At 40.0% G+C, this 22,663-nt stretch overlaps 1 protein-coding gene across 7 annotated transcripts in view; it reads left to right on the top strand.

The window, feature by feature from the left end:
* ATP8B4 (ATPase phospholipid transporting 8B4 (putative)) overlaps positions 1-22,663 on the top strand; it is a 248,892-nt gene that overhangs the window by 5,489 nt on the left and 220,740 nt on the right. For 3 of the 7 annotated variants that reach the window (XR_006602907.1, XM_045067867.1, XM_004755458.3), the window contains exon 2: positions 18,623-18,691. Coding sequence is in view for 6 of the 7 variants with exons in the window: in XM_045067867.1 (XP_044923802.1) it covers positions 18,664-18,691 (28 nt within the window). In the remaining variant the exon portion in view is untranslated. The other 4 variants (XM_013057693.2, XM_004755459.3, XM_004755457.3 and 1 more) reach the window with 4 other exon arrangements.

Here is a 22,663-nt window from a genome sequence, read left to right as displayed (position 1 = left end):
GTCATTGGTTTATACAACATCCCTCAAGCACCTACTGCACATTGTTCTAGGCCCTGGGTGTATATCCAAAGACCAAGTCCCTGTTCTCCTAAAGCTGACTGTCTGGTGGGGGGAACTGGACAATATACGAGGAAATATGCTGTATAATAGGTGTGTGTTTTCCTATGGAGGAAAAAATAAAGCAAGAGAAGGGATGGAGAGAGACGGGTGTGTGTGTGTGTGTGTGTGTGTGTGTGTGTGTGTGTGTGGTTTTAGGTAGGCTGTCCAGACTGGGCCTCTCAGTGTTGGGGACTTGGATCACAGATCCGAATGAAGTAAGGGAGAGAGTCAAGGTGACATGTGGGTGATAAGACAGCCTGGCTGAGGACTAGCAGCAGCTGCTGCTGTAGTGTTAGATTTCAGAGATGGGTCAAGAGCTTTGGGACGTAAAGTAATACTCCGTGATTTTAAGTACATAATTCTATGAAATGGTAAAATCCTTTTTTAAGCACCCCAAGATCTATCAGCCAGGGAGTATTTAATGGCAAGATACTTGCATTTTTAAACGAATATTTCAAAATGATATGAAATCATTGCTAGTAACTCCCCTTGCCCATGCATGTGGGTGCATTATGAGAGCTTCTGTGTTTGAGGTGAATGTGAGGCAGTCACTGTGAGTGTGGTAAGCCCTTATGTCTCACCTTCTTCTGCTATTAGGATTTCTCATTTCATCAGTGGTCTTAATTAGAAACAAAAATCAGTTCTGACTAGTTAGTACATGAAGAACTAGAGCATTTTAAATCCACTTAGAACTTTCAGAAGCATGTAACAAGAATATACTGAGGAAGCGTAAGAAAGATATCCCTAGTATTGACATTTCAGGGAGAATGACAGGGCTGGTGACTTCTTTTTGGTATGAGAAACTTTTGGGCAAATGGAACAAAATCACACATAGCTCTTTAATGTGGCAGTCTTTTTTTTTTTTTTTTTTTTAATATAGTATAGGACTTCATGCCTGCATGGGAGGGAGGGAAAGAGAGCATGCATGGAAGAAAGAAGTGGTTGCAAAACTAAAGAATCGATCCTTACAGACCTCATCTCAAACTGGGAGGGGAGATAGCAGGCATTTAGAGTAAGTGCCAGTGGATGATATCAAACCTAGACTCTAGCAGTGTCCAAGAGGGAGGGGCCAGAGATGCTGGGAATCAGAAAACGATCCTTTATGGACAGGTTTGGGAGTGAAAAGATGAAGGAAAAGGTCTCTCATGGAGAGAGGATGATCTGGGCAGAGATGCCATTGTGGGGAAGTATGGTTGATGTTTAAGTAAAGGAGAGGGGTCCTAATGGATTAGGACAGAGGATCTGGCTTGGAGATTGTAAGGTTAACTTTGGAAAGCTCAATAGAAGGCCAAGAAGAAAAGGAGAGCTCCACGCCTTTCTTCTTTTATAAGTTACTTTCTGACTCATTAACTTGTCAGATAGTAGGGAGATCATCCCTTGCTCCCTCATTGGTCCTTTGTTATAGGGGGACACCCATAGGTCTTAAGATGCACCCTGCAAACAAAAACACTATCTTCTAAGAACTCCATTTTTATTAGTTGACATACACACTGTAAAAAATTTAAATGGTACTTTTCTAAGAATCAATGAACTATTTCTCCCAGGGCCCACCAGCCCTTCTACCCCCATACCGTTTTTTTGGAGGCAACTACTGTTAAAAATTTCTTTCTGCTTATCCTTCCTAATTTTATTCATCCAGTCAACAAATTCTTAATTGAATGCCTGTTATGGAAATGGGATACAACAGTGAACAGAAGTCCCCACTCTCAAGGAGCTTTTATTTTACTGGGAAGAAGCAGGCAGTCAACGGCAAGCACATTTAAAATATCTTACAGGGGCGCCTGGGTGGCTCAGTGGGTTAAGCCTCTGCCTTCGGCTCAGGTCATGATCCCAGGGTCCTGGGATCAAGCCCCGCATTGGGCTCTCTGCTCAGTGGGGAGCCTGCTTCTCTTCCTCTCTCTCTGCCTGCCTCTCTGCCTACTTGTGATCTCTGTCTGTCAAATAAATAAATAAAATCTTTTAAAAAATCTTATAGAATGGAATTATCCTATGCATACTCTTGCAACTAGCTCTTTTCTACTTGACAGTCTATCTTGGACATCTTTCCATGTCTGTTTATAGAGGTGTACCTCTTGAGGCACCTGGGTGGCTCAGTGGGTTAAGCCTCTGCCTTTGGCTCAGGTCATGATCTCAAGGTCCTGGGATCAAGCCCTGCATTGGGCTCTCTGTTCAGTGGGGAGCCTGCTCCCTCCTCCTCCGACTCTCTGCCTTTCTGCTTACATGTGATCTTTGTCAAATAAATAAAATCTTTAAAAAAAGTATTAAAAAAGAGGCCTACCTCTTTAACTGGTATTCACTAATATTTATTGAGCATCTGCTGTACTTTAGGCACTGTCTTAGTCACAGTAATTCTCTGTGGTAAGTACTGTAATTTTCATCTTACTATAGATGAAGTACTGAGATGAAGAGAGGTGCGGGAACTTGCTCAGAGTCACCTGGCTAGTCTCTGCTGGAGTCGGATCTGAACCCAGGCCATCTGATCCTTCACTTCAGTTCTACTCTCTCTTGATGGCTGCATAATCCTCCTTTACATGGATGTACCTTCACTTATTTGGCCAGTCCTCTATTCTCAAGCCATTTTTAGTTTTTTTCCTGTCACAGACAGTGCTATAATGAACATTTCTCCAGATGTGATTATGATCATCTGTGAGGTAAATTCCTAAGAGATGGAAACATTCACATTTCTATATTTGATAGACACTACTTAGTTTCCCTTTAAAAATATCTTACCAACTTTCGGGTGCCTGCGTGGCTTAGTTGGTTGAGTGTCTGCCTTCAGCCCAGCTCATGATCTTGGGGTCCTGGGATAAAGTCCCATGTTGGGGGTGGTCCCTGCTCTGTGGGGAGTCTGTTTCTCCCTCTCCCTATGCCATTCCCCCCACTTGTGCTCTCTTTGTCAAATAAATAAATTCTTTAAAAAAATAAAAAATTATTTACCAACTTCTATAGTAATAGTATAGAAGATGCTGATTTCTCTCTCTCTCTCTTTTTAAGGATTTTATTTATTTATAGGACAGACAGAGATCACAAGTAGGCAGAGAGGATGAAGCAGGCTCCCCACTGAGCAGAGAGCCCGATGCAGGGCTCGATCCCAGAACCTTGGGATCATGACCTGAGCCGAAGGCAGAGGCTTTAACCCACTGAGCCATCCAGGTGCCCCAAGATGCTGATTTCCTTATATCTTCTTCAACAAAGGGAATTACCAAACTTATAGTAGTTGCTAATAAAATAGGTTAAAAAGTGGTATAGAAATTAGATTTGAAAACATTTTTAAAGAGTTTTTCATTTTAAATATCATAAAGAAATGATTACTTTCTTTTTAAGAGCTGTTTTTTGTTCTTTCTACCATGCAAGAAAGAAAGCCATCACTCTCATTTCAAGAAATCTGCAATTTCTTAGGACTGGGGAGGCTTGGCAGGGAAAGTCTTTTTTCTCTCTGATCTGGCTCTCTGTAGAGGTGTGAGGGCTCAGCACCAGGATCTTCCAGGAGAGTGGAGTTGATGTGTGCAGACCATCAACCTGCTCTGGTTATAGAGACATGATTAAAATGTATTTGGTTTCCCCATCCCCCACCACCCCTCCCTTCAATGGGTATTAAGGAGGGCATGTGTTGTGATGAGCATTGAGTGCTACACGCAGCTAATGAATAGGTGAACATTACATGAGAAACAAATGATGTACTGTATGCTGGCTAACTGAGCATAATGAATAATAAACATGTGAAAAAAATGTAGTTGGCTTTAGTACTTAACTGCAAATCTGATGCAACTTCCGGAAAATCCATAAATGGGTTTAGACATACTTAAAAGAAGACATAATCTCTTCTTTTAAAAATAGACACAAACCAAAATATTTTGTTTTCATCTAATCCCATCTTAAAAACAAGAACCCGCTCAAAGTGATTCTGAACTAAAAACTTTAAATCTATTTCCTAATGTGCATTTATTTTTTGACACCCTCAGGGGTTAATTGTTTGCTTTACTCTGAGTTGAATTTAAGGATGTTTGGAAAAAGTGTCTTCATTCTTCATATTAAATGTTGCTTGCATGTGCTTAGCTTTCATCCATAAGATAGTAAAACTCCCCTTCCAGTGATTTTTTAAAAATGTGAATTCCTTCATCTCTGGGGAAGAACAGGTGGGAACTCTAAAGATGTTTGCTTATTTTCCTCATTGAGGGTTGATGAAAGTTTGGTAAGCAGAAGTGGTAACTGTGACTTTCTGTTATCTGCTTCCATCCTTCTGAACTCTTGGTTCCCACAGAGGAAAGCCATCCTGCTGAAGCCCGCCTCTAGGGAGCTTCCTTTTGTTTCTTCAGGATTAACCAGTTCTGCCCTGGCAGCGATAGCAGGCAACTCTAGAAGGAGAGACTCTTCTGGGCTTTTGGTATTTTTCCAAGGAGTGGTTTTCTCTCCCAGGTCTTCACTGGTAGGGTAGCTGCTTTCCTACAAAGCTGCCTTCTTTTTCTGATGAGATGCTGATTCTGATCTGCCATCTAGCAGCTTCCTGTAGCGGTAAGTGGTCAAGAGTGTTTTTCCGGGAGTTGATCTCAGGTTTTCAAGAATGTCCCCTAGAGACCCTGTTTGTTTTCTATGTAATTGCTAGAGCTTTTAGAATAGCCTTGCTTTTCTCATTGTTCTCATTGACCTGGTCATGGAGTGGGTACCTGTTTGATCTCCCTGAATCCTCCCTTTTGGGAGGGTTAGGTCCAGGCTGAGGTGAGTCTGTGGGGAGCATTCAAGGGTTGGTGAGGCCAAGAGGAGAGTCTGCTCAGGGCTGTCTGGAGCTTTCTCTTTCTCTTTTCTATGTTGCTCTTTTGTTTTGCTGTTTTCATCTTGGGTATGGTTGAGGTTTAGCAAACAGTCTAAAAATAAAGATTTTATTTATTTGAGAGCACAAGCAGGGGGAGTGGGAGAGGGAAAAGCAAGCTCCCTGCTGAGCGGGGAGGCTGATGCAAGGCTGGATCTCAGGACCCTGGGATCATAAACTGAGCCCAAGGCAGATGCTTAACTGATGGAGCCACCTAGGCGCCATGTACCACCTGTTAAATGGCCAATGGGAGTAACAGTGAGCTTCATTTCTTTTTGTTTGTGGGTGTTGGAGTAATTGATTTCTTTTTTTTTTTTTTTAAGGGATTTGTATCTGGCTTCCCTGTTCAAGGTATTGTTTATTCTATGACTGATTCATGCTTTGAACATGAACAGTTTTTTTAACTAAACTACTCTCTGAGGCTGGAGTGGTATGTTTTTGGTGCTGAGATTTGTCTGACTTGAGAAATCAATACTTATAGCTTTGGTTGATCATGAGAGCGTCTCAGGTCACTGTTTGGGGAAGAAAGGAAATTGGTGAGAAATTTTAATTGGGGGCTGAAGGCTTATTAGAATTGAGAGGAGGAAAATAAAGGACTGTGTGGAATTATGAGCATCTGTCCCTGAAAATCACCTTTGCTCGGGTGTTCTATGCTAGCCTTTACTGCAAAATGTAAATTCCGAGTGATTTTTTAAAAACCTATATTTTTCCATCTTGTGCTTTTATATTGTTTTATCATGCGTCTTTAAAATGAAGGGTCAAGTAATTTTTTGTGCACCTGGAGAATTTTTTGTTTGTTTGTTTGTGCACGGGAGGATTTTATTTTGTTCTTACCTGGTAAATTGGAAATTTTCATTTAGTTGGAAAAGACTTAACCTCTTTTTTCAAAGTAAATTAGAAATTGTAGCTCTCTTAGAAATCTTGTTAATGCATGTATTCTAGATGCTTGTATTGCATATATAAGAAGTAGATGCTGGTATTTTCAGGATTTCTCATAAAAAGATGTCCAAGAAAATAGTAACCTCCACGTGTTCCTCATGCCTAAAATCTTATTTGACTTCTTAGCAATGTTAAATATTTTTCAAATATTAACTTCTGATTAAATAGTAAATGTAAATATTAAATATATTGGTCATTGCATTTTTGGAACTTTTTTTTTCCTTTCTCTCTCTTCCATTTCTTTGGTCAACTCCAGCTTGTTGAACACCTACCCCATGTAGACTCTGTGCTAGATGTCCAGGGGAAGACACCACAGCACGAAAGCCTGAGCATTTCATTTCAATATATCCTCTCTGACCCCCCCCCCTTTTTTTTTTTGAAGTTGAGTGTTCCCTAGGGCTTCCTCAACTGTTTACTGACTCATCCTCACCCTCTGTCCTCTCACTTCTTTTAATTCTTATTCTTCCTGAGTGAGATCATTCATTTCCCATGACTTCAATGCTTTCATAGATGTTGACGATTCGAACTCTACAAATCTGTTTTTTCTCTTCAGTGTTAAGGATATTTTTAACAATCAAGAGAAATTTCAAGACTAATGTATTCAAACTGAAATTATTGTTCTCCCATCCCAATCTCTGCCTCTCTGTTTTCTCTTTCTTCTCCCTTCCATGCTATACTTGTCATTTTAATGGCTCCTCCTCCTCCTCCTTTTTGTTCTGCACCTCAACATATGGACAATTTATAAAATGGTCAATTCAACCACAGAACTATTTTTAGAATCCAGCTTCACTTGCCTGTTGTCACTGCTCCTCCAGTTCTTTCCATGTCAGGTCATGTTGTGAGTGTAACCTTCCTAAAAGTGCTGATAGCCTATGCTTGCATAGAGAGACACAGAGTACAATGGCCATGGACAAGAGGGGCTGGATTCTACCCATATCCTTCTCTGAGAGACCTCTTCTACTTTCCACTTCCCCATTACCATGGGTATTAACCATGGTAATGAACACATGAACCATGAACCATGGGTCTTGAAGACAGCCCTGCCTTGTATCTCATCATCTTTCAAATCAGGACAATGATAGTCCTTGCCTATAGAGTTTTGGTGAGGATTAAGTGAGATGATATGTGTCAAGTACTTAGCACAAGGCCAAGTACCCAGTGAATGGTAGTGATGATGATGATGACAACAATGATGAAGATGATTACTTGTTTCAGAATCCATTTTTTAAAAATTTTTTTATAAACATAATGAATTATCAGCCCCAGGGGTACAGGTCTGTGAATCACCAGGTTTATACACTTCACAGTACTCACCATAGCACATACCCTCCCCAATGTCCATAACTCTACTGCCCTCCCCCTCTCCTCTTTCCCCCAGCAACCCTCAATTTGTTTTGTGACATTAAAAGTTTCTTATGGTTTGTCTCCCTCCCAATCCCATCTTGTTTCATTTATTCTTTTCCTACTCTCCAAACCCCCCCATGTTGCATCTCTACTTCCTCATATCAGGGAGATCATATGATAGTTGTCTTTCTTTGATTGACTTATTTTTTTTAAAGATTTTATTTATTTATTTGATAGAAAGAGATCACAAGTAGACGGAGAGGCAGGCAGAGAGAGAGAGAGAGGGAAGCAGGCTCCCTGCTGAACAGAGAGCCCGATGTGGGACTCGATCCCAGGACCTGAGATCATGACCTGAGCCAAAGGCAGTGGCTTAACCCACTGAGCCACCTAGGCGCCCACGATTGACTTATTTTTGCTAAGCATAATACCCCCAGTTCCATCCACATCGTCGAAAATGGCAAGATTTCATTTCCTTTGATGCCTGCATATTATTCCATGGTATATATATACACATCTTCTTTATTCATTCATCTGTTGATGGACATCTAGGTTCTTTCAGAATCCATTTCTAATCTACTTTGCCAGCTTCATGACCCCTATAATCTCATTGCCATGAATTTCACTGCTACCCAAACCTTCCTTTCCCTTTCACAATACTTTGTCTTTCCACAAGCTGTACCTTTTGCCTGACCTTTCCTCATTTTAGTGAGCAAACTCTTCTTTCCTTTTCAAAGGGATCAATTCAGAATCACTGCCTGTAACGTCTTGGCTAACTCTGCAAAGCAGGCTTGGTGACTCCCTTCCCTCTGTTTCCATGATGCTCAGTCCTTGCTTCCATCATAGCCATTCAAAAGATCTATGTATTTATCTTTCCCAGACTAGAGGTACTTAAAGGACAGAGGTAGGATCTAATGTTACTTGCCTCCCTCTACCCACCCAGGTTTGACATAGAATAGACACCTAGCTGGAGCACCTGGGTGTCTCAGCCACTTAAGATTCTGACTCTTGGTTTCAGCTCAGGTCATGATCTCAGAGTTTTGAGATTGAGCCCTGCATCAGGCTCTGCCCTCAGTCCATGGAGTCTGTTTAAGATTCTCTATAATACCCCCCTCCTCACATTCTCTCTTAAATAGATAGATAGATAAATAAATAAATAAATAAAAATCTTAAAGAATAAGTACCCAATAAATGTTTGATGATAGAGAGCCATCCCTACTGATGTTCAGATTTTACAGTTTTTTTTTGATTTTTCTTTTTTCTTTTAAATTTCTTTTCAGTGTAACAGAATTCATTGTTTATGCACCACACCTAGTACTCCATGCAATACATGTCCTCCATAATACCCACCACCTGACTCCCCAACCTCCCACCCCCCGCCCCTTCAAAACCCTCAGATTGTTTTTTTTTTAAAAGATTTTATTTATTTATTTGACACAGAGAGAGAGAGAGATCACAAGTAGGCAGAGAGGCAGGCAGAGAGAGAAGGAAGCAGGCTCCCTGCTGAGCAGATCATGACCTGAGCCGAAGGCAGGCAGAGGCTTAACCCACTGAGTCACCCAGGTGCCCCAGATTGTTTTTTTAAAAGATTTTATTTATTTGACAGAAAGCACAAGCAGTGGGGAGGGGCAGAGGGAGAGAGGCAGGCTAATGGGGCTCCATCCCAGGATCCTGTGATCATTACCTGAGCTGAAGGCAGATGCCCAAATGATGAGCTACCCAGATGCCCCTGACAGGAGGTTTTTTACTTGTGGAGACTTAAATATATATATATAACCAAAAACCTTTCTTTCTTGAGTCCTAACTTTGTAGCTGGAGGCACTGTGTTAATTTTTTTGTAGGCATGCCTAATGATCCTGTGAGTTACTCTAATTGTCCCTGTTTACAGATGAGAAACCCGGGGCTTAGAAAAGAGGGAACTTGCTGGAGGTTACAGAGCTCGTAGGACCAAGCCCAGCTGTCTGACTGATAGAATGTTGGAAGAAAAGGGAAGTGAGAGGGGAAGGAAGAAGACTAAGCCAGGGTGAGGCATGTTTGGGAGAGAAAGGCAGCATGAGGGCAAAAGTGCACTAGAGGAGCAGCAGGAGCAGGCTAGGGAAGACCGAGAAAGGGGAAAGGAACGAGGGGAGAGCAAGGATGAAAGTGAGCAGGGGATAAACAAGAGGAGGAAGGGAAGCATGGTTCCCACCACTTCAGAATCTTGTGGCTGGGTAACAGCTGCATGCCTAACAGAATATAAACAGACTGTGGTGTTGACATGACAACTCACAACAAAATCAACCTAATATACATTATATGGGAAATGCAATAATTTATTGTCAGGGAATGGTGATTATATCTAAATACTAAGCTGTTTATAAATTTGGCTGTACAACGATCAACACACACACACACAGCCTTATATTCTGTTCACTTCTACTTTTGTCCATTACGGACAACTGACAAGTGCTGTGGCTGTTGACATCTGTCACTGACACTGAATATGATTAAAACACTATCTGTACCTCCTACCCACACATCACATTCAACATTGCACACTTGCAGACAGAAGCTCAGGCATTCTTTTCAAGGCTGAGACTTCCCTGCTGCACCAGGATGTCTTTCCTGGGTCTTATTGCTTTTTTGGCTTTGGGAACCCAGAGCCAGAAGAAGGAGCGGGAAAAGGGTAGGACCAGAGAAGATGGAGGGCAGAAGAGGGAGGAGAGAAGGGGCTGGTTCCCTAATCCTGCCCTCCAACTTTCCATCCTCAGATGTCACTAGGGTTCAGGCAGGCAGGGTTTTCAAGCTTTACCTGTACCTACGCTGGTGCTGGTCAGCCCCCTTCCCTTCCGTTCTTAGTTGGGGTATTCTTCAGAGACAAGGTGAATTAGGTTAGGAAGCAAGTGCCTGACTGAAAAAGATAAGGGAAAGTTAAGAAAACAGAGAAGGGAAACTGGGAGATTGAAGGAGGAAAAAAGGGAGGGAGTAGAAGAAAAGACAAATGGGAGGAGAGAAGGGAACACATTTTTATGGAATGAACCATATACAGATGTATATTTACCCTTACAACAACTCTAAAAGGAAGGCATTATTTTCCTTATTTTACAGATTCCAGGATTGAGCCTTAGGAAGGGGAAGTGACTTGGCCAAAGTAACACTAGATAGAAATTAGTTGAGCTGGGACTGGAATCTATTTTCCTAAAAGTGTCTCCTGTATAGTACAGTGTTTCCAAAAAAGAAGGGAAAGCGGAGTTGGGGAATGAGGAAGGCAAGCAGAGCAGAAAAGAGTAGAGAAGAGAGGGAAGAGGTTGGGAGGTCTCACGAGGGGTGAGGGATGCGCTTATTGAAGCTGTGCACCTCCTTTCCCCTTTGGCGCATCTTCTCCCTGAGTCCTGAGAACTGGAGAGAACCCACTGCTCAAAGGGAGTAGAGGACCTCCCCCAGGAGGGGACTCTGCTTCCTTCCTAGACTCTGCTTTGAAGACAGGCAGTGATGGGCTCACCTGGGCAGCACTCTAAGTAAGTAAGGAGAAGCTGCCAGGAATCTGCCAGGAATCTGCTCCATGTTGCTTTCCTGGCTTCCACTGGTCCCGTGTTTTCCTCAACTATCTCAGCTCCTTTCTTGCCCCTTTCTTTTCCTTTGTTTTTCTATCATTCTACCTTGTATTTTCAGTCTTTCTCTTTTCACTCTTTTCCCTCCCCAGGGCTGTGCCCCCACCACAAGCACATCTCCTCTTTAAAGTTTCATTATCCGTTCACACTTACCTCCTTTGTTTTATTGTAGAATGTCTTGAAGAAAGTTAGGGTGAAATGAGGACATTTCATCCAAATGTTTATTTAGATACTTTGACAAAGTTCAGAAGAACTATCTTGCCTTCAAGATAACTAATGTCTAATGAGCTTTTTCCTCATGTGCCACCATCCCCAACAGTCCATCCAGTAGGTTCTGAGCTTATTAGGCCTGGATTCTGCAATGAGTTAGTGGAAAAAGTAGGAATCGAAGGTTAGTCTGCTTGACTCCAAAGGACAAGCTAGCTCCCAGCCACCACATCCTGCTGCCCCTTAAGTAAGTCACTGGGATGGCTGTTCTCTCGGAGGCCTCTTGGTGAATTTACTCCATCTAGAATGGGTTGTTTATCTTATAAATTTTGGACTGTAATTGAACAGCATACTAAAGACAGATTTATGTTTCTGAGTTAGACTAATATTAGCTCAGGAGACTGGTAGTATAAAATAAGAATGACAATTTATTAATTTAAAACATGTAATATAACTGTCAGGAGGACCAGAATGTTCACTTCAGCAGGCTAGTGTACTCTTTCCCTGTAGACAGACTTTTGTGGGAAGGCAAGTTATTATCAGCAGGTTGCTTGGTGATCATGGAATTGGAGCAGGGGGAATTAACTATAATAACTTCATTGTTGAATGTCCTCAGATCATTAAAGGGAATCTCCATTTTAATCCTTTGTTTAAAATGTTGAGTCACCTGCATTCAGATGTACCCATTTCCATTACAAGTAGAGACCTTGTGAAATCATATTCCAGACAGTATGCTCTCTTCTGCATATAGCTGCTTAAGTAACATTTCTAACTTGGATGTCTTGTTATCACCTTCAGGCTCAAGGTGTCTGAAACCAGCTCCTTCTTTTCTCTGACTTTGTTACTTTTCCCATTAGAAGAATTATTTTTCGTAACCAAGATTTGAAACATGAACTGGAAATGTAAAAACAAACAAACAAATAAAAAACCTTATGGAAGCAAATAACTTTCAATCTTTTCAGGAAAACCACTCATTGCCTTTAAAAATGAATTAATAGACATAAAAGCTCTTTGCTGTTACTTAGCCATTAGCTATTCCTTTTTCTGTCTTCCTCTTTTTCCATACCTCTTCCTTTTTTCTTTTTCTAAATATTTTTATTTGAGAGCGAGAGAGGGCGGGAGAGAGAGCATGAACAGGGGAGAGGTAAATGGAGCAGGAGAGGCACACTTACCCGCTGAGCAGGGAGCTCAACATGGCACTCGATCTCAGGACCCTGGGATCATTACCTGAGCTTAACTTAACTGACTGAGACACCCAGGTGCCCCTATAACTCTTTTTCTTATTACCCCCTGCCCCATGACTTTCACACAAGGAAGCCACCATTTTAATCCCTTGCATAAGATGAAACCAAGAATTAAGTAAGACCTATCAGCAGCTTTCCTTTTTCTATTTCCTCTACTTTGGGGTGATGTAAAACATAAGGAATGTATTCATATAGATACTTTTTGTTCAGCATTTGGAAATGGTTGAGTTTCAGAATCTTAAGCTCCTACTTCTAAAGGTAGATTCCACATTAGCAAACCTTTTCTCCCACCTGATTTGTCTACTCTATTTTCTTGGAACTTAGCTGGTCTGAAAGTTCAACAAAAGATGGTTTTTTCTTTACTCTGACATCTTTTAGAATTAGAGTGTCAGCTGGGGTACTTTGGTGCGTTGATAAATGTCCAAGAATGAAAGCACTAAATTTCACTTCCTCAAAGTTGAACTAGAATCTGCTACATTAATGTGAATCCTCTATCAAGCATGCCTGAAATTGTTCCCGTTACAAGGAAAATACTGGATTGGAGAAAACATGGGCCTGAAGGTCAATTCTTAATTTTTTGTTGTAACTTTATGTCTTAGTGAGTGAAAACACTTGAATAGGGTCAATAATAAGAAAAACTTTCACAAGTCTTGTAGAAATATTAATTTATATGATTGTGATTATATCACTCTGGATTAATTATAAAGTGGAGAAGATTTTTAGTGAAAAAAGCTAAAATTCATAAAATGAATTTAACTCAGTATCTTTAAAATTTTTAAGACATTTTGGAAGATGATATTAGAGAAATTAAAAACATGAAATAGCTCTATGGCTTAGAGGTAGTTTTAGAAAGGTAGTTTGTTGGCTTAGGAGCTGTTAAAATGAGAAGTGTTTGCAGAAGTATCTAAAATAAGAGAGGAAGGGATGATATCATAGATATATATGTTTTGGTTACATTTATATTATATATTTGTCTTTTGAAGTGGTTGTCTGTTAGTATTAATCCATCAAAGCAATGTAGCAAACCATTAAGAAGACAGAATAAGTTGGCCAGTGGCCAGTACTCTCATTAAATTCCCGAGAGATTGAATTTCTTTCTTCTGCCTACATTCTAATTGCCACCTGTCAGGGTGTAGAGTCCCTTTTGCCCTCTTGCTTAAAGAATCATTCTTCCTTTCACCTGCTCCTGGGACTCTGAGCCCATGAAAACACATGTTGACTTAGTCTCAGGAGAGAATTTTAAGGTCCTAACAAGTTGGCTTAGAACTTGCAAGATGAGCCTTAACTGTCTGGCCAGATGGGGCCACCAGATTCAGATGTCAATGTCACAGAATCCATTCATCCTTCTCCCTGCTCCCATTTTGTATCCTTTGTGACTGTTTTTTAGAACAAAGAGTCCTTGGATGAAAACACACATTTAACCATATTATTACTTACTTATTTTATTTTATTATTTTTAAAGACTTTATTTTATCATTTATTTATTATTAACATATAATGTATTACTTGTTTCAGGGGTACAGGTCTGTGATTCATCAGTCTACACAATGCTCAGCACTCACCAGAGCACATACCCTCCCCAGTGTCCATCACCCAGCCACCCTATCCCTCCTACCATCATTCCTTCCAGCAATTCTCAGTTTGTTTCCCGATAAAGAGTCTCTTATGGTTTGTCTCCGTCTCTGGTTTCATCTTGTTTCATTTTTCCCTCCCTTCCCCTATGATCCTCTGTCTTCTTTCTCAAATTCCTCATATCAGTGAAATCATATGATAATTGTCTTTCTCTGATTGGTTTATTTTGCTTAGTGTAATATCTTCTAGTTCCATCCACCTTGTTGCAAATGGCAAGATCTCATTTTTCTTGATGGCTGCATATCATTTCATTGTAGATATGTACCACATCGTCTTTATCCATTCATCTATTGATGGACATCTAGGCTCTTCTCATAATTTGGCTATTGAGGACATTGCTGCTATAAACATTAGGGTGCATGTGCCCCTTCTGATCACTAAATAAAGATAAATGCAAATAAATACTAAATACAAATACAGATATTTGTATCTTTAGGGTAAATATCCACTAGTGCAGTTGCTGGGTCATAGGGTAGATCTATTTTCAACTTTTTGAGGAACCTCCTTACTGTTTTCTAGAGTGGCTGCACCAGCTTGCATTTCCACCAACAGTGTAAGAAAGTTCCCCTTTCTCTGCATCCTAACCAATATCTGTCATTTCCTAACTTGTTAATTTTAGCCATTCTGACTGCTGTGAGGTGGTATCTCACTGTGGTTTTGATTTGTATTTCCCTGATGCCGAGTGATGTTGAGCACTTTTTCATGTGTCTGTTGGCCATTTATTTGGATGTCTTCTTTGAGAAATATCTGTTCATGTGAAAACTTTGAGAGAGAAAGGGAGAGAGCTCGCAGGGAGCCCCATGCAGGGCGGATCCCAGGACTCTGGGATGTTGGAGGCCATGGCATGGTTGGAGTCGAGGATCAAACCAGGCCCTGACTTGTGTCTCCTTCAAAGTCCAGACACCTTCACAAGGTTAAGGACAGGAAAGTTGAGTAACACTGAGAAAGGGTCTGTGCTGTGTCGTGTGCTCGCTTACGTGACTTCCCACACACTCTCCCTACAGAAGGGAACAATGTGGTCAGGGTCATGAATTCTTAGAGGTCCTTGTTGTTCCTGTACCTCCCATAACCAACTCCTTGGTTGGTTGTCCTGCTAATGGCATTAGCTGAGACTACCTGGAATCACGAGGTTTGCTTGTAGTTAATGTAAACTTGTTATAGAAACTTGTGGTCATCTGACTAGGTACTGATGTATTACTCCTCCTATTGTGGTCTGCCTTATAAATGCTTGTAAGATGTGGAATAAAATCGGCACTGTTGGACATCCTCCTCAGTGTCCCTCCTGCCCCCATCTCTTTGTCTCTTAATTTCTTTTCACCGTCCTCTTACCCTCATGTTCCCTGATCGATTTGTCATGCCGGCCATGACACTGGGATCACGACCTGAGCTGAAGGCAGACACAACCGGCTGAGCAACCCAGGTGTCCCTATTCTTATTATTTCTTGCAGGAAGGCCTTACCTCTAAAGAAAAAATCTTTTCAATGTATCTTTTAAAAATTATTATTAAATAGCTGTAGTGCCTCCTTTTGTTCTCCTTCTCCAAGCTTTGCAAAATTCTCTTCTTTCTGTTGCTCTTTAGTTTGTGTGCAGTACTCTTTCTCTGGTAAGCAAATATTCATCCTTGAGGTTTTTCCTTGGCTGCAGATGGGGGTATAAAAAGAGGATGGGAATGGGCCAGAAGGAGGGAGTAGATGAGAAAGGCATGGTGGCTCCCAGGCTGGGACGATCTAAGACGTTCTGGCATGTGGGGTTGGGTCCTGGGAAGGGATAGTTGCTAAAAGGGAAGTGGCTTTACACTTATTGTGGTGAGCATTGAGTAATGTATATAATTGCCAAATCCATACTTGGATTCAGGTGGTACACCTGAAACTAGGACAACATTGTATGTTCATTATACTTCAATAAAGGGGTTCCTGGGTGGCTCAGTCGGTTGAGTGTCTGACTCTCGATTTCAGCTCAGGTCGTGATCTCAGGGACATGGAATCATGTTGGATTCTGCACTCAGTGGGGAGTCGGCTTGACGATTCTCTCCTTCTCCCTCCACACTCTCTTTCTCTTACATGAATAAATATTTAATTATATATACTTCACTACAAAAAGATTTAAAAAGGGAAGAGCCCTTTAATGTGTGAAAGTCCTTGGTCTTTTCCTAATAGAAATTAACGACCTCATTCCTTGTTTCATTTAGCGAATATTTATTGAGCATAGTTATATGCCGTTCATGCATTAGGTACTGAAAATATAGCTGTGAACCAGACAGATGAGGTCACTGTCCTACTGGAGTTTGTAGACTAATGAGGACATAGGCAATATAATATAATAATAGGCAGATATGTTCTGGAGTGATAGAGGCTCTCGTGGGAAGTTCTGGATTATATGAGAGCACATACAGGTGCCCCTATCTCTGATTTGGGGGATCAGAGAGGCCTCATAGAGGAAGTAATATATGAATTGATATGGGAAATATAAGTGGGAGTTAGGTTAAGGGGTTGGATGGGTTAGGTGGTTATAGGCAGAGTGAAGAGCATGGGGTGGGCTCCCAGGTGGAAAGAAGCTGAGCTGAGTGTTTCTGGAGTATAGATATGATGGGGTACAAGGAGGCATGAGGGCAGTGAAGAGAGCGATGGAAAATTAGGCTAGAAAAATGAGCAAGGACCAGGTTGTGGAGGGTCCAAGGGGTCATGCTAGAATTTGATCTTTTTTTCTTTTTCTTTCTTTCTTTCTTTTTTTTTTTTTATAAAGATTTTATTTATTTGACAGAGAGAGATCACAAGTAGATGGAGAGGCAGGCAGAGAGAGAGAGAGAGAGAGAGAGAGACAGAGAAGGAAGCAGGCTCCCTGCTGAGCAGAGAGCCCGATGTGGGACTTGATCCCAGGACCCTGAGGCCATGACCTGAGCCGAAGGCAGCGGCTTTAACCCACTGAGTCACCCAGGCGCCCTGATCTTTTTTTCTAAGGGCAATGGGAAGTCATTGGAAGGTTTTGATCAGGGGTGTGACAGGATGCCATTTGTCTTTTATAAAGATGACTCTGATTCAGGATGGACCCTGGTCTATAGGTGGCTAAGGCTGGAGCAGAGAAACTTGTTATGAACAATGCAGGGAAAAGCACTCACTTATCGGCAAGCATTCCTAGAAACAACCAGATTCCTGGAGCTGTGGTGGTGGTGGGAGGGCTCATCTTGGGCAACACAGTTGGTAGAAAGTATTGGGGGGAGAAACAGAAGAGTTAGTGATGGATTATATTTAATATTTAAGGACTTATCCCTTTTCTAGCAGCACCTGGCTGCAGTTCTCCCATTTTCTTGTGCAGTTTCATCATTTTTAGTAACCAGTCCCTAGAAAAGCAGCAGGTGTCACAAAGTGTCAGTGGTCCTGTTTGTCAGACACATTCAGGAGTAGCTGTGCCATCCGCAGGTTGCTGCTTTTCCTGGAGGTGGCGGGAAGGAAATCATGGATCTGGGGCCACGACAGGGTAAAATAGGGATGGTTTTAGTCTTTTTAGACTCCGAGAGATTTGTAGTGGAGCAGTGGCAGTTGATGAATTTCCTTTGTATCCTCCTTTCTGGTAACTACTAAACTAGAAGCGTTGACTGTTCCTCTCTTCTGGTCTCTGTATGACCAACTTCTTCTTTATGTGTGTTCACTGCATCCTGCCACAGCCCTTCTTTGAGCAGGAAGTGAGTAAGTCATTTCCCTTTCAGCCTGAAAGAGCATGTGCCTACCCTCTCATGGGTTTGCAAAGGTTCCTGAGTTCATTTCTAACATCTGTCAGGTTTTAAATCTTTGAAATCATTTGCCCCTTTCTTTATTCTAAATCTTCTAATAGAGTTTACCGTAATTAGATCCTTCATAGGGAAAAATGGAAAGGTGATATTGACATTATTCTGGCTTTTTTGGTAAATACTTGGAGAAGACTCTACACAGAATGAATGGAGGGAAATTTTTGAAGTGTGAACCTGGCAGCCTCTCTCCTGTGATTCAGCAGTGGTTCTCAGTGCTAGCTTTGGGAAGGAGTCAACTAATGACTCTTGAATAAAAAGCAGATACTGTAACTTCACCCCTGATATACTCTGATTTGTAGTGTTTGGGATGCATTCGAAAATTTGGCTCAATTTGCGACAACGTGGATGGAACTAGAGGGTATTATGCTTAGCGAAGTAAGTCAATCAGAGAAAGGCAACTACCATATGATCTCCCTGATATGAGGAAGTGGAGATGTAATGTGGGGGGGGGGGTTGGGGGTAGGAAAAGATAAGTGAAACAAGATGGGAGTTGGAGGGAGACAAACCATCAGAAACTCTTAATCTCACAAAACAAACTGAGGGTTGCTGGGGGGAGGGGGGTGGAGAGAAGGTGGTGGGGTTATGGACATTGGGGAGGGTATGTGCTATGATGAGTGCTGTGAAGTGTGTAAACCTGGCGATTCACAGACCTGTACCCCTGGGGCTAAAAATACATTATATGTTTATAAAAAAGTAAATTAAAAAAATTTTGGCTCAATTTTAATGCCAAATTGAATGGCACACTTGAGCTTATCTTCTGTTGTTTCACATAGCATATAATACAAATAGATTACTTTTGTGTAGAGTTATTTTTATCCAGTTAAATTTAAACCTGGTAAGTGGAATCTGTTATGCATTATTGTGCCAATGACTCCTAGTCATCTAGATTTGACTAGGAAGAAGTTAAAAGGTAGAAGCTTGTGGTTAATGAACATTTTAAAAATATTAATGTTGTATACTTTTCTTGTTTCCTATGTAGGCCAACTGGTGAAACCTGGTGAAACATAAATAGATCCAATAATGTTCTGCAGTAAAAAGAAATCACTTGGTAAGCTCTTCAGATGATAAAGTGAACATGACTTAATTTTTATTTTACTTTTAAAAATTTCATTTTATGGGCACCTGAGTGGCCCAGTGGGTTAAGCCTCTGTTTTTGGCTCAGGTCATGATCCCAGGGTACTGGGATTGAGCCCCGCATCGGGCTTTCTGCTCAGCAGGGAGCCTCCTTCCCCCTCTCTCTCTGCCTGCCTCTCTGTCTACTTGTGATCTGTCTCTGTCAAATAAATAAATAAAAATAAAAAATAAAAAAAATTTCACCTCATTTTATTTTGTGAACATGTAATTTATATATAAAACCCCACATAAATCTTAATTGTTCTGCTTGCATTTTGACAGTGGTATATACCGGTCTAATTACCACCCCAAAACAAGATATAGAACATTTCTATCACCCCGAAATTCTTGTCTGCCCTTTAAAAAATTATTTTTAATTGAAGTATAGTTGACATACAATATTAGTTTCAGTTGTATATCATAGTGAATTGATATTTATATATATTATGAAATGCTTATCATAAGTATAATTGACATCCATCATCATGCAAAGTTATTATATTATTGTAGTCACTATGCAAAACTTTATATTCTTGGACTTCTTCAAAGTTCGTACTTTTTAACCTTCTTCATCTGTTTTGCCCATCTCCTCATCCCCACTTCCCTTGGCAACCACCAGTTTGTTCTCTGTATTTATGAGTCTGTTTCTATTTTGCTTTGTTTATTCATTTGTTTTTTAAATTCCACATGTAAGTAAAATCATACAGTATTTGTCTTTGTCAGACTTATTTCACCAAACTAAGTACCTTCTAGGTCCACACATGTTGTCAAAATTACAAGATTTCATTCTTTCTAATGGCTGAATAGTATTTCTGTGAGAGAGAGAGTGTGTGTGTAGCGTATCTTTATCCATTCATCTATTGGTGGACACTTAGGTTGCTTTCACCTTGGGTATGAGTAATACTGCAATAAACATAGGAATTTATGTATCTTTTTGAATTAGGGTTTTTGTTTTCTTGGGGTAAATAACCAGAGGTGGGATTGCTGGATTATATGGTATTTTTAATCTTTTGTGAAACCTCTGTACCATTTTTCATAGTGGTGGTACTAATTTACTTGCCCACAAACAATGCATAAGAGTTCCCTTTTCTCCATATCCTCACCAACACTTCTTATTTCTTGTCTTTTTGATTCTACCTACTCTGATGGTTGTAAGGTGATATCTCATTGTGGTTTTGATTTGCACTTCCCTGATGCTTAGTGATGTTGAGCATCTTGTCAAGTGTCTGTTGGCTGTCTGTATATATTCTTTGGAAAAATGTCTATTCAGGTCCTCTGCCCGTTTTTAATCCTGATTTTTTTTTTTTATCTTGAGTAGTATGAGTTCTTTATATTAACCCCTTACCAGATACGTCATTTACAAATATCTTCTCCCATTCAGTAGGCTGTCTTTCTTTTTTCCTTCCTTCCTCCCTTCCTGCTTTTCTTTTCTCTTTCTTTTCTTTCTTCAAGATTAATTTAGAGCAAACTGGGGTGGGGAGGGTTCGAGGGAGAGGAAGAGAGAAACTTTAGCAGATCTTGGGGCTTGATCTCACAACTCTGGTATCTGAGCCAAAACCAAGAGTCAGATGCTTAATAGCACCATGCAGGCATCCCTGTCTTTTCATTTTGTTAATGGTTTTCTTCACTGAGCAGAAGACTTTTAGTTTGATACAATCCCAATTGTTCATTGTTATCTGCAAATAGTGACAATTCTATTTCTTCCTTAACAATTTGGATGCATTTAATCTCTTTTCCTTATTTGATTGTTGTAACTAGGACTTCCAGTATTATGTTAAATAAAAGTGGCAAGAGTGGACATCTTTGTCTTGCTCCTGATCTTAGGGGAAACATTTTCAGCTTTTCACCACTAAGGATGAACTTAGCTCTGGGTTTGTTATACATGGCCTTTACCATGTTGAGATATGTGCCCTCTATACCCACTTTGTTGCAGTTTTTATCATGAATGAATGAAAAATTTTGTTGAATGCTTTCCATGCATTTGCATATGATCCTATGATATTTATCCTTCATTTTATTAATGTGGTGTGTTATACTGGTTGATTCGTGGATATGAATCATCTTTGCATTCCTGGAAGAATCTTCTAAGAACAAGGATATTCTGTATAAACACAATATTGTCACTATATTCTAGGAATATAATATTGATAAATCATAGTAGATTCCATTTTTCAATTCCTCAATTTGCCTGTAAAATATCTTATCTCTCAGAGCTGGTTTTTAATCTTGGTACAATGTCCAATAGATGTTCATACAGTCTGTTTGGCGTTTAATCTCTTTATTTTCTTTTAAATTTAGAACTGTTTTTTGTTATATAGAATTTAGTAAAAGTCTAGTCCAACTGCTAAATAGATTTGGCACCAAAATTTAAAAAAGAATTTGCTTTGTAATAGGAAATGACTTTATTGACAGTGTTTGTATGAGGAATGCAACTTTCTGGTCTTCCTAATACAGAATTTCATTTTACAGATAACTAGTCATTGCTGTGTAAAGAAGCTAAATGTTTTGGCCACATATGTGGGTCTATATCTGCTTTGCGACAGATTCTCAGAGAAAACTGACACACCATCAGCATCATCATGATAGGGAATGACTCATCTTTGGATTACATCAGTTCCTATAGATTCCGTCATAGACTGGGGAACTAGTATAACTTACTCATTTGCTATGCAGTCAGTCAACAAATATTTTAAGCCCCTGTGATATGCTAGGAAGTGCCAACCTTCAACCATGTAAAAATGTAGATTTTTACATTCCAATAAAATGTATGTATCCTCACACAATTGTTAAGTTTATAGTAACAATGATAACTTAAAAATAGTTTGCTAAACATTGCTACAAGTGCTATATTTGTCAGGGGAACCCAGACTAGAGAACTTCTAAGCAGCCTGGGGTTCTTAGGGGGAAAAATCATGAAGTGATATTTTACCTCAATGAGATATTGAATATCCTCAACAAATGTGTACTTCATTTATAAACTTCTACAACCTCATCAGGAAGCTTGGCCATAGGTGATACATATGAAAATACAACAAGCTGACCATGATGTTCTGGGGAAATAATAATTTTCTCCTGTATATGCTTTATTATTTGTTAATACCATATTCATATAAATCTCACATTCTTCAAGGTACAAAAAATTCCAGCTAATTGACCCAGATAGTTTAAACATTATAATTATGGTCTATGTTCTGTTTGCTTTTTTAAAATATTAATTCCAGTATAGTTAACATACAGTGTTATATTAGTTTCAGGTGTATGATACAGTGATTCAACAATTCTATACATTACTCAGTGCTCATCATAAGTGTACTCTTAATTTCTTTTATCTATTTCACCCATTACCCACCCCTGGCCTCTGGTAACCATCAGTTTGTTCTCTATTGTTAAAAGTCTATTTTTGGTTTATCCCTTTTTTCTTTGTTCATTTAATTTTGTTTCTTAAATTCCACAAGTCGGTGAAATCGTCAGGTATTTGACTTTCTGTGACTGATTTATTTTCCTTAGCATTATACATTTTGGCTCTGTCCATGCCACTGCAAATGTCAGGATTTCATTCTTTTTTTTATGGTTGAATAATATTATATTAGGTATATATACCACTTCATTATCCAGTCATCTACCAAAGGACACTGAGCTGCTTCCACAGTTTGGCAATGTAAATAATGCTGCAATAAACAGGGGTGCATGTATCCCTTCAAATTAGTGTTTTCATATTCTTTAGTTAAATATCCAGTAGTGGAGTTACTGGATCATATGGTAATTCCATTTTTAATTTTTTAAAGAACCTCCGTATTGTTTTCTTCAGTAGCTACATCATTTTGCATTCCTACCAACACTACACAAGTGTTCCTTTTTCTCTACATTCTCACCATAAATCGTTGTTTCTTGTGATTTTGATTTTAGC

This window comes from Mustela putorius, unplaced genomic scaffold, assembly GCF_011764305.1.
Source record: "Mustela putorius furo isolate JIRA1106 unplaced genomic scaffold, ASM1176430v1.1 tig00003898_pilon_pilon_pilon, whole genome shotgun sequence".
NCBI classification, from domain to species: Eukaryota; Metazoa; Chordata; class Mammalia; order Carnivora; family Mustelidae; genus Mustela; species Mustela putorius.
This window is presented reverse-complemented; position numbering and strand designations above follow the sequence as displayed.